This window comes from Schistocerca serialis, chromosome 2 (assembly GCF_023864345.2).
Source record: "Schistocerca serialis cubense isolate TAMUIC-IGC-003099 chromosome 2, iqSchSeri2.2, whole genome shotgun sequence".
Lineage (NCBI taxonomy): Eukaryota > Metazoa > Arthropoda > Insecta > Orthoptera > Acrididae > Schistocerca > Schistocerca serialis.
In genome coordinates this window covers 583,278,688-583,291,448 of record NC_064639.1, presented here as the reverse complement: position 1 = coordinate 583,291,448, position 12,761 = coordinate 583,278,688, and the positions used below count along the sequence as shown (strand labels likewise).

Sequence of the window (12,761 nt, the reverse complement as noted above, 5' to 3'; positions counted from 1 at the left end):
TTTCCTGATGGTTCCATTCCTTTCATCCTTCCGGAGCTGGAGAAAATCCTGAAAATCCTTGCTTCCCCACTCAATGGGAACTCACAGCTGCTCCCATAGAACTTGATATTACTCCTGATCCACACTCCACTACTTTTTACCTTCTTCCCAAAATACATAAACACAAGCATCCTGATCACAAAGTATTAGCAGTTTTAAACTTCCCACTAAACACGTCTCAGCCTTTTTTGACCATCACCTCCGGACCATCACACAAAGCCTCCCACCCTATATAAAAGATGCCACCAATCACTTCCTGGAACATCTCAAATCCATTCCAACACCTCTCCCACCTTGAACCAACCTTGTCACCATCAATGCGACCTCACTTTACACAAGTATCCCATATACACAAGTCCTTTCAGTCCAAGGATGAAGTTCTACAAAGGGCCATCTAAAAAGTCCTCTTAAAAGTTCGTTTATTGTCACCCTAGCCACCTTAGTCCTTACTCATAACTGCTTCACCTTTGACAGCCAGATCTGCTAACAAAACAGGGAGACTTCTGTGTGATCCAGGATGGCCCTATCCCGTTCAAACCTTAAACTGTGCTTCAAGGAAGAGGCACTTCTCACGATCCAGAAGCTTATCCCCCAGGCTTGGTAAAGATTTATCAATGACATTTTTGTCATCTGGACTTGATGCTGAAGAACTTCTCTGTTTCCTGTAACAACTTGACTCCTTTTCCTAGCTCAGATTCATGTGAGCCATTTTCCAAATCCAGAGCCACCTTCCTTGACACTGACTTCCACTTCACTGAATTTCTGATCTAAACCTCAGCCTATATAAAATCAACCAGTAAACAACAATACCTACACTTCGACAACAACAATACCTTTCCTCATCAAACAGTCCCTTTCCTACAAACTAGTCACCCACAGCAGATGTATCTGCCATATCACTGAATCTCCAAACCCCTAAACCAACCATCTGTCCTAGGCTCTCCTCTTCTGCAATTACTCCACAGATTTTGTTCACAAAACATATCTACAGAACTTTATCCGCCTCTCACCTTCTAAGTAATACAGTTCCCATTTCCAAAATACACTGAAGAACCTTCTTGTCACTCAGTACCATACAGACCTTGAATGTCCCAATGTGTTTGTATGTGTTAATTTTCACTGGCAAATAAATATCGATGTTTTGAAATACGTAGACAACACTTTTCCTGCTGTTCATACCTCATCAGTTGCACTTAAAACTTTTTGTGAAGGAGTTCCATTATGAACTTAATTTTGGCCATTACTAAGCCTTATGATTGTTAGTTCCTTAATACTTATACTATAATCCTAAATTTTGTATCATAGATGGCATCTTACCACCTCATTTTCACCATTTGGTTCTGGTCTAAGTGATGTGGTGTTGAATGTAGTGTGGACACATCACCATATGACAGTGATGTTGCCGTTCCATTCCACTGATGTCTGCTGTGAATCAGCATTCAGTGGTCAAAGTAGTCTACTGAATATCATCTTCTACTGTAACTTCAGTATTCTAGAAGCAATTCAGAAGCATTCTTTTGTCACCTAATACCACTGTGGTGTTCAGTGCCTCAATATTTTACTCTACCAAAGCCCTAATTTTCCCAAATAAACTGCTGAAACAAGATCCTCTTTCCCTGATACCCTCCCAACACCATCCTCTGTCACCTCACGTTGCTCACCTAACCTGAATATTATAATCAAATCATGTGACATTCTCAAACCATTATCCCTATCCTAAGGCTACTGCACGTGCAGTCATTCCCTCTGTAAAACCTGTCCTGTGCATCCACACATTACCACCTGCTGCAATTCCACCATTTGGTAAACCCTGCAAATGTCAAAGGTAGAACAACTTGTGACATGACACATATTTTTTTATCAACTTCTGCCCACTGCATAGTGCTTTATATAGACTCAGACCACCACTAGACTGGCTGAGTGTATGCATGGGTATAGAAGAATTGTCCATCAATAGAGATAGATCCAATACCCAGTTGTCAAAGATGGTCTAGAGTAGAATGTGCTACACCACACAGGCTACTTGGATTCTTCCACCTGTTACTAGTTTTCCTCAACTACAGAGTTGGGAACTTTCTCTCCATCACCTTGCATACTGAGACCATCCTGAACACAATCTCTGTTAACATGTTGCACACACACATCCACCCTATTCGTTACATATTTTATGTATGTGCAGCCCCCCCCCCCTCCCCCTCCCCCTCCCCCATCACCACCACCTCCCCTCGTCCCCTCTACAGGTGGAGCACCCTCATCCTGGGGCCTGAGTAACCAGCTTTTCCTTTATAGAGTTCCCCACTCTACCCCTCTCTCTTCCCCTGAGAATCAGGTCATGTTGATATTCCTTTATGAAGACAGCACTATTCCAAAGCTGAATGATCAGTTCATCTCTTGTGTTTACTTTTTCTGTGGAAGCTTTATCTTTCAACCATCCTCCAGGCAAAAATATAAAAGGGTAAGACGTAGCAACCTAGTTGGCCAAGAAATGTGACCAATTACTGCCTATTCATCTTTTAGAGAATCTAAGGATTAGATGATGGGTCACCAAACAACTAGAATGTGCATGAACCACTTCGTGAAGGGAGAATACGCCCATCCTTGTAGTGAAAGGAACCACTTCCAATAATGATGGAAGCTCATTTTCAAGAAAGCCTAGAGAAATGTGACCTGTAAAACGATGCAGTAACATGACAGGCTCAATCAACTGATTGTCTTTTATACCACATCACGTATTTACAAAAAAGTGTCCTAGAAAATGTGTCCTCCCAAGAGCATGTGAATTTTAGCCAGACCATCAGTGTGAGTTACGGCTATTACTGATACTGTCACAAGCGAAAGTGGTTTCATCAGTAAATAGTATTTCACATGCTGTTGATTTGCCCATTCAGATGAAATAAAATTGCTGGCCTCTGCACCAGCATTGCACACTTTAATGAAAACATGGGCAAATAGTATTGAATGTGAGAGTCTGTGGTTAGGAATTTGTCTGCTGTATTCTCTAAAATCATCAGAAGTGTTTGGATTACAAAACCTATACACAAATAATATATTAGCATACTCAGCATTTATAAATGTGTGTGGCATGCTTTAACAGCAGAATTGTGTGTTACACTTAAACAGCAGACTTGGCCAGCAAATAGCAATCACAGTTGAAAAATTCATTTATATAAAGTCAGTCTTAATTTCCTTACTTGAAAATTTCAAACAGAAGTGACAATTGGTAAATAAATAGCAACTATGGTACCAAAACATGAAATGAAAACTCGTGGCTGTAACCAGCTGTGGCTCAGTAACCAATAAAAACTGCACGTGTTACATGGAATGTTTTCATTTTAATTAGTCTGTACGGCCACCTTTAATTTATTTATCGTTCCTCATTAAAATAATGTAAATATATTTCTCTTAAGTGCACCAGTCTTTTCTCTTCCACCAGATCTTTATTCACTTTTCACTCTGTCCTTACCTCTGGACTGAAGTTGGTGTAGTGCTTGCCAGCATACCATCTCTTACCTAATCTTTCTGATGCCTCTCCCTTCATCTTCGTGTACACTTGTCTCACTATAAGTGGGTCCCTCTTGTTGTGGGGTCTGAGTGACGTTTCCTCCCTTTCTACTTTCCCCAATGTATCCTCTCCATCCTGAGGCAGGTACTATTACATCCAAAAGCTACAGAGTGTATCACATTTACTTTAATATCTTCTTATCAGCAGTGGCACACATTTCATCTTCTGGGACAAAGTACTGGCCAGAAATTCTTTCTCATAATTTCTTTGGTTGAGTACAGTATTGTTAAGAACTTTGTTCAGAGATAACATCAAGCCAATTTGTTAATGGTTTTGTACAATAAATTCTGCAAATTTATAATATTATTTGTCCTGAAATATTGATATTAAAACTATTGCAAAAGGAAACTAATTATGAACTTATATTGTTTTACTGTGTTTTTAGCTTTTTTGGAAGAATTAAAATATTGATAGAAAAACTGAACGACAACTGCACAAAAGAAATATTTTGTCATGAACCATCTGTAGCAACAAAATTTATGCAAAATTTAAGTCACATTATGGAACTCCAACATCACCAAGCAGTTCATAAAGAGATGAGGAGCATCATCCCTAATAATTTCCTTACTGTCATCCATGGTATTCTAACTACTAAGAATTTATGGGGAATGGCTGTTTGTGGTGAGGATAATGGTAATTTCAATTTCTTTTTAATGCCGTTAGTAACAGTACTTTTTAAATCAATTGAAAACAGAAATAATTGCAAATTTTTAGAATAGGAAAAATTCTTAAATAATCTTTAGGCTAGTTTCTCAGTTTAAGGCATATAGTTGCATTTCTAGTTCAGCGGCGGTAGTGTAGTCACTTGTCCTTAAGCTTCTTTTTCTGTTCACAAGAGAAATGTATCATTTATAATGGCTAAATGAGAGCTGTGTTTTCGAAGTAAACAATGAAATGCAACACACTTACAGAATGACATGTTAATTTTTTGAAGCTACTTTACTGCTTTATGAGATTGCTTCAGAAAACTTGCCCTGTAGGTGCATTTTTCTTCTTATCATGCAATGAAAATATTGACATACTGGTTGCATTCAGTAATAGTTTTATTACCACTGCTGTCAATCTCTTCTTCCCTCAGAATTATGATAATTATATTTCAGTAATACATAGATAAAATATCACTTTGTTTCAGATTTACTCTGATTCCTGTTGAACTGATATTTTTGGTTGCCATGTGTGTGTGTAAAAAAAAAAAACCTATACATCTTTTGTGTATCTACAGAATGTATTGCTTTAGGATCTAGTTAAAAGGTGAACATTTACCATTCCATTCACTGTGAATGATTCTGTTATTAAAAAGATCATCTTCTTAGACACCTAACTACCTATTAAAGCAAATTAATAATGCATTTTCTGTCATTTTTTCATTATGCTTACATTCATAATTCTTGCTATTATGTTATTTTATGTTGTGAAATAAATTCAAAACCTGCCATCCAACATCGCTCGCAGGATTCAGCCTGTGATCTACAGTGATTATACTGTTGGTCCCGTGCTGAGAGACTGATGTTTGTATCTTTCATTATATATTATTCTTGTGACATTGTTTATTATATTGTATACATTATACATCTGTGAAGATTTGAATAGTACCTCTGAATATTTTATATTACTCAACTCTGATTGAACACTAGTACTCCTGCTGAGCCTGGTGATAATGAGATATATCTCAGATTACGGTGTGTTGATGATTTTCACTTATGGACCGTCTGACAGCAACTGAATAAAACACAATTTTAGTGCCATACGCGTTTCGCCTTTATTTTCTGCAAGGCATCATCAGTGGCCTGTAATATGTACATATGTTAGCTATTTTATTTAGATTTTTGTCACTGTGCCTATAGGTTATAAACAGTTCTGGTGGTTGGTATTTCCTATTAAGTAGTAATGTTTTGAACTGTACTTACAGGTTGCGTAGACAGTTTCTTATATATTACGCTCCTGTTACATTTTTGGTCTTATTCTTCTTCCTATGAGCGCCAATTTGCTGTTTTTTTCTGCATTCCACAGCACTATGCACTGAACGCTTTTTTTTAATGCAATGTTTTGGTTTCTGTTGGCGACTGTCAAATGTTTTTGCCAAAGATCGAATATTACTGCCAAACTTATGAGTGTAACTATCGAAGTATCTGTGGTCTGTTAGTGTATGCATTTGTGTGTGTGTGTGTGTGTGTGTGTGTGTGTGTGTGTGTGTGTGTTTTTTGGTGTCATATTATTTTATTTTATTGTATTTAATTATTTATTTTTGTTTATGTCCTGTGTATGTGTGTGTGTGTTTTTTGGTGTGATATATATATATATATATATATATATTTTGTGTGTCTGTCTGTATTTTGGTGTTATGCATTTTTTTTTTTTTTTTTTTTTTTTGGTTGGGGGGGGGGCTGTTGTGTGTGTGTGTGTGTGTGTGTGTGTGTGTGTGTGTGTATTTTGGTGGTATATACTTTTTTTTATGTTATCATTTCCTTTATTAAGTGTAGTAAGGAGCCTGTGCTGATGTGTGTTTGTTCATTTATCACATGTTTGTTTTCTGCTATGGCTTTCTGGATGTGGAAGTTTTCTTGCATTTGTATAAGATGTTTGTCATGGTTGCTTATTCTCATTATTTTCATTTCTTGTTCCATGTTTGTAGGATGATGGTTGTAGTGTTTTAAATGCTCTGCAAATGTGGAATGGTTTGTTTCATACTTCCAACATCTGATATGTTCTTTGTATCTTGTTTCAAAATTCCTGCATGTCATGCCTATGTATACTGCATCACAACTTTGACATTCAAGTTTATATATTCCTGATTGTTGGAATTTGTCCCTCTTGGTAGCTGGCTGGCTTAGGTGTGATTGAAGGGTTTGCCCAGGCTTATATGCTATTTTGAAGCCCTGTCTCTTTAGGATGTTTGCAACTCTGTGTGTTAGTTAATGTGTGTAGGTCATGGTGTACCATCTGGTTCTTTTCTGTGTGGTGTTGTCATTGTGTGTGTTTGTTGAGTGTGTTTGTAAGTTTTCAGCTTGTGAGTTCTTTTGTATTGTGGAAATGTTGTGTTTGTTTTTTATTTGTGTTTTTATTTTTTGATTGAGCCTGTGTACCACATGTGTGTCATACCCGTTGTTCCTAGCTATTTGTATGATCGTGTTCATTTCTTGTTCATAGTTTCTCTTACTGAGTGGGATTCTGTTTAATCTATGTAACATGTGTCTTAGTGCTGCAAATTTCTGGCTTTGGGGGTGGTTGGATGTGGAATGTATTATTGTGTCCGTGGCTGTTGGTTTTCTAAAGATGTTAAATGTATGTTTTCCATTTTCTTTTTTAATTGTAATGTCAAGAAAATTTATTTGATTTTCTTTTTCTTTTTCAAGTGTGAATTTTATGTTCTTATGAGCTTTGTTTATTTCTGAATGGAGTTCATCTATTTTTTCACTTGGCTCGTCTACCAAACAAATAATGTCATCCACGTATCTGTACCAATATATGATTTTGAAACTTTCATTTGTGGTTATCTTATCAAATATCTGATTTTCAAGGTGACTGATGAAAATGTTTGCTAGTGTTCCTGATATTGGGGATCCCATGGGCAGTCCATCAGTTTGTAGATAATATTCTTCCTCAAACTGAAAGTAGTTTTGTTCAGTTGTCAGTCTGAGCATATCTGTTATTTCTTTTATTGTATCTGTGGTGAGGTTGCTGTGGGATGAGAGATTTTGTACTATGATTTCTATTGTTTCTGTGATAGGGATGGAGGTATACATATTTTCTATATCGAATGAAATCAGTGATGCTGTGTGTGGTACCTGTATGTTCTGTATATTTTCTATTAGGTTTCCTGTGTTTATCACTGTTCTGTTGTTTTCTACTTTATAGTGTTTTGTAACTAACTTTTGGAGGTGTTTGGCTATGCGGTATGTTGGGGCTTTCTTGAAGTTGATAACAGGTCTCATTGGCATTCCGTCTTTATGTACTTTCGGTTGACTGCGGAGTGTTGGTGCTTGTGGGTTTTTTTGTGTTAAGTAGTATTTTTGTTTGTCTGTGAGTGTGTGTTCAATGTTTTTCAGTGTTCGTTTCACATTTGCCTGGAATCGTGTAGTTGGATCTGACTTCAGTTTTTGTATTGCGTTGGTGTTTATGTATTCCTTGGTTTTTGTGATGTATTGCTCTTTATCCATGAGTACTGTTACATTTCCCTTGTCTGCTCTTGTTATTAATACGTTGTTGTTTGTTAACTTTTGTTTTAACCTTTTCATAATAGCTGCTTCTGTTTGGTTGTTCTTATTGTGTGTCTGCTGTGTTTGTTTTATTATGCCTTTTATTTCTTCTTTTACTAGTTCTCTTGTCAGTCCTATGTTTATTTCACAATTATTTTGTTGTTCTTCACGTGTAAGGATGTGTTCGGTTTCTACTATGAGATTTTCTATGTATTGATTGTTCACCTTGCTATTGGTGCAGTGTTTCAAACCTTTTTCCAAGAGCATTTTTTCGTTTTCGTGTAGTTCTGTCTCTGTTAGGTTAACTAATCGTGGATGAAATGAGTGTTGGTGTTCATGTGGTTTCACATTTAAAATGTAAATGTATTTTTGCGTCTTTTTTACTGTCAGTTTCATTATCTTGTGTTTATGTTTGTTTTGTAAATGTTTCATTGCTATGTATGTGTTGTGCTCAGTTTTTTCTACTAGTGCCATGATAACTGCGGCGTTTCCTACGTTTTTTGCCAATTCTAGATGAGTTTCATAGAGCATCATGTTTAGGTGCTGTTTTTTCGAATAGAGCATCTTAATTTCATGTAGTAACCAAAATTGTTCTGCAAATGATTTCGACTTTTGTGCCACTGTAGAACTGTTTTTAACCTTTACATTAATGTAGCTTGGAATTAAATCGTTCTTTTTGCATGTTCTGTTGAATTTTATATGCTGTATCGTCTTATGGAGTCTATAGGCACATTGACAAAAATCTAAATAAAATAGCTAACATATGTACATATTACAGGCCACTGATGATGCCTTGCAGAAAATAAAGGCGAAACGCGTATGGCACTAAAATTGTGTTTTATTCAGTTGCTGTCAGACGGTCCATAAGTGAAAATCATCAACACACCGTAGTATTACGCGCAACTGAGGAGGACAGGACCAAAAAATTGAAGATATCTCAGATTGTTCTGTTTGCAAAGTCCTATCAGAAGTGATTTGCGTTACCTTTCTCCAGCTTTTGGTTGATGCGCTAGATTTGTAACTGCACCTGATGTCTGCACATGCGCTAGATAGGTCATCATCAACAGTGTTAAAATCCTTCATTCAGTGGAGACAATTAAGATTTAATCGAAATATGGGGGAACAGTCTGTTGATGGGGAACTGAATATAACTGCCTCTCCTCTTTGCTGACCAAATACTGCAGATGAAAGTTGTTTCTTCTGTAGACATCAAATCAGCTACCTACAGATCAAATGCCACCAGTATAGCATGCATTGTGAATGTTGGCAAAACTAGAATTGGGTTTAAAGCAATCAACTCTTCTTTACATTTTGTTCATCTTTACATATTCACTTTTTACCAAGGGTTGGTCATCTAGAAGTAATCTGGTAAGTGGATGCCCATTCTCAGAACATCATAGAGCTCTGTGACAAAGTGAATATTCGTTACCTAGTTTCAACATGTCTGCCAAAGTTTGTGTGTGTTGTGCACTAATCTCCTGTACTCATTTTCACTTTTCATGGTTAGCTATCAATCCACCACATTTGGTAGCTAATTATAATGTTGTATGCACCTCTAGCACAAGTAGTGTCATGTACTTCAAGAATTTTGTGCATATCCTGAGCAATATTAATGACATTACTTGATCCTGAGATTAAAATTGAAGAATTTGATGCAAACACTTAGTAGTATTGATGGAATTCCTTAACCTGAGATGGAAATTGAGTTGAAATTGTTTGCTATTCTGTGACCCTTAAATTGATTAACACTAGTTCAGTTAGTGTGTGTTTATAACAAAATTATTATTCCAGCTTTTATTATTATTGTATTTAATAATTTTATTGGAGGTTTAGTTAAACAGTTTGTGGTAATCTTTGATCAGTTATTCAGAATTGGTGTATCGTATACATGTATTATAGAATTTATGACAAAACTTGTAAACATATCTTTGGCAGTGACGCTGCTTATGATATATTGATTTTTAGGTTTTTAAATTACATTAATATTTGTTCCATAGATCATGAATATGACATTTCGCAATTATGTGGAACTTGTCAGTTTAACGTAAGTTCCTTTTACATGAAATAATCTTTTTTCATAACTGCTTCGTATCTAAAACTTCGTCTATTGAGTAGAAGGAGTTGTCATTCAGAAATTCCTTTAATTTGTTTAGCTATCTGTCAGACTTTTAATGCTATTTGGTAAATGATCAAAGATTTCTGTGGCAGCATAATTCACCTTTTTCTGAGCCGAAGTCAGATTTAACCCAAAACATTGAAAATAATCCTTTCTTCTAGTGTTATAATTATGCACTTTGCTATTATTTCTGAATTGTGATGGGTTATTAATAACAAATTTTGTAAGTGAATATATGCAATATATGTATTGTGAAGGTACTATGAATATCCAAAATTCTTCAAATAAATGTCTGCAAGGTGATCTTGGGTGGCTTCGAACTATTAGTCTGATGATATGCTTTTGTGCAATGAATACTTTTTTCTTAATGATGAAAATATATTGCCATATGAAAGCAGTGAATGAAAATAGGCATAGTAGGCTAATCTACTGATACATATATCACCAAAATTTGCAATAACCCTAATAGCATAAGCAGCCTAAGCTAAATGTTTCAGCAGATCGTCAATGTGTTCCTTCTAATTCAATTTCTCCACAACATACACACCCAGAAATTTTGTATACGCTGTACAGAAATGTATATACTGTGGTTTCTCAAAATGTAGTGAGAGTCCATTTGCAGAAAACCACTTAATAATTTTATGAAAGGCATTATTTACAATTTCCTCAGGTAATTCTTGTTTGTTGGGTGTGATTACTATACTTGTATCATCATCAAAAAGAACTAGCTTTGCATCTTCATGAATATAGAATGGCAAGTCATTAATATGTATTAAGGACAATAATAGATCCAAGAGTGAACCCTGTGGGACACCATTCTTGATACCTCCCCAGTTAGAGGACTCTGCTGATTTTTGCAGACTATCAGTACTGTTAATTTCAACCTTCTGCATTCTTCCAATTAAATATGAATTAAACCATGTGTGCTCTGTCCCTCTTGCACCACAATACTCGAGCTTTTATGAAAGAAATGTCTTTGAGAGATCAGAAAAAATCCCAGTAGGTGATCTTCCAAAATGTAGATATCACTAGTCTCTTTTTCACCTCTCTCACATCTCATCACTCCCTGTCAGACAGACATAGTTATAATTCTTAATGAAATATTTTACAATGTGTTCATTGAGCTGGAGCATTATCTGTATATCTCATCCGTCCAGGCATCAGCTGTAGGCTGTATCTGTAGGTTCTTTGAAACTCTAATATATCTTACTACTACTAAGTAAATAGAATGTCCTCGAAGATAATTACCTCAATAAATGCTGGACAAATTCCAGCATCCAGTTACGGACAAGTTACTGGAATTAATAAACATGCACTGATTCAACCATTTATACCATACAAGCCCCTGCACATTTCATTAATACTTACCTCGCTTGCCCCTCCCCTCCCCCCCCCCCACCCCCCCTCTCCTCCTCCCCATCACACACACACACACATATACGCGCGCGCGCACACACACACACACACACACACACACACACACACACACACACACACACACGCACACACGCACACATATATGCAGTAATAGTAAAGAAGTACACACAATTCTATTGTCTGCACTTATTCCTGAGCATTAGCTAAAATTCTGACGCATGATTGCAATTTCATCTCTGTCTAATTGATGCAACCATATTTTATCATGTGTTAAAATCTTCAGTATTAGTTTTGGCCTCTTTGAATTAAAGTTTTAAATCACTTGCCTGTTTATATATTTCCAAATAGTGACTTTTTCGGTTCCGGAGTTGGATAATTTGATATACACTGATTGCGAACCTCCATCACATGAAGACTTTCTTGTACAATCTTGGATGGAACTGCTGATATAACCCCCCCCCCCCCCCCCCCCTCCCTCCTTGGTCTCTTCCCCAAATTTCTTGTCTCTTTGAGTCTATATTTTCACATTTTTTAATGATTGATACAAACTTTTGTTTTTGCTTGTAGATGAAAGAGATGAGTTTGCTGTTGAACGTACTTCAAAAAGAGGTGAACAAACATATGGTAAGCTTACACTTCTTCTATGTGTTCTTTCAGTTAATAACTGTCTATTCATGAATTCGGCTAGGTTGCTTGAAATTTCTGTAACATTGGTTTTTCATTAAGTACAAAGTAATCTATATTGTTACATGCTATTCTGTTGTCAAATTTGATATACACTCCCAGGAATCATTCTTAGATATTCATTACTGATATTGTGATGTTGTCCCATTATTCTTTATATTTCGCAGGTTGGCCTTAGATTGAGAACTCCAGTTAGTAATAATTCATAAGTAGAACTCATATGTTGCTATTTTTTGAAGAAGCAACATTTCTTAATTTTCGCAACACATTTCTGTTTTACATATTTGTAATTTTCTTTAAGGGACTTGAGATAGTATATAATGTTTTCCCAATTTGCGTTCCAGGTATTTTATTGAAAAAATGCGCCTGTGTTGGATCACCTGTATCACGTAATATGCAAAATGTAATTATATTTTTTGTGGGTACGTGAGATTAGATTGGGTTTCAAACAGGCATGTAATAAATGGTCATAAATTGAAGTGTAGCCCTACTTTTGAGAGAGCTAAAATAAACAAACACACACACACACACACACACACACACACACACACACACACACAAAAAAAAAAAAAAAAAAAAAAAAAAAAAAAAAAAAAAAAAGACTGTCAGAGTTTGAGTTGCAACAATTTTGGGAATGTGTAGAGTTTCCACTTCTGCAATTCAGCAAACCTGTTTTTGAGAAGTCAAATGATATGGGTTGTGTAAAGCTGCCTCAGTGTAGTCATATTAGTTAGTTAATGTTCCATGGATCGTTTTGCACTATAGATCATGATGATGTGGAATGAGT

General features: G+C 36.1%; 1 protein-coding gene across 1 annotated transcript in view; it reads left to right on the top strand.

The window, feature by feature from the left end:
• The window catches only part of LOC126456248 (serine-protein kinase ATM-like), a 445,804-nt gene that overhangs the window by 127,058 nt on the left and 305,985 nt on the right, over positions 1–12,761 (top strand). The window contains exons 16-17 of the mRNA XM_050091998.1: positions 3,987–4,234; positions 11,858–11,914. Coding sequence (XP_049947955.1) covers positions 3,987–4,234; positions 11,858–11,914 — 305 coding nt within the window. The remainder of the gene's footprint in view (positions 1–3,986; positions 4,235–11,857; positions 11,915–12,761) is intronic.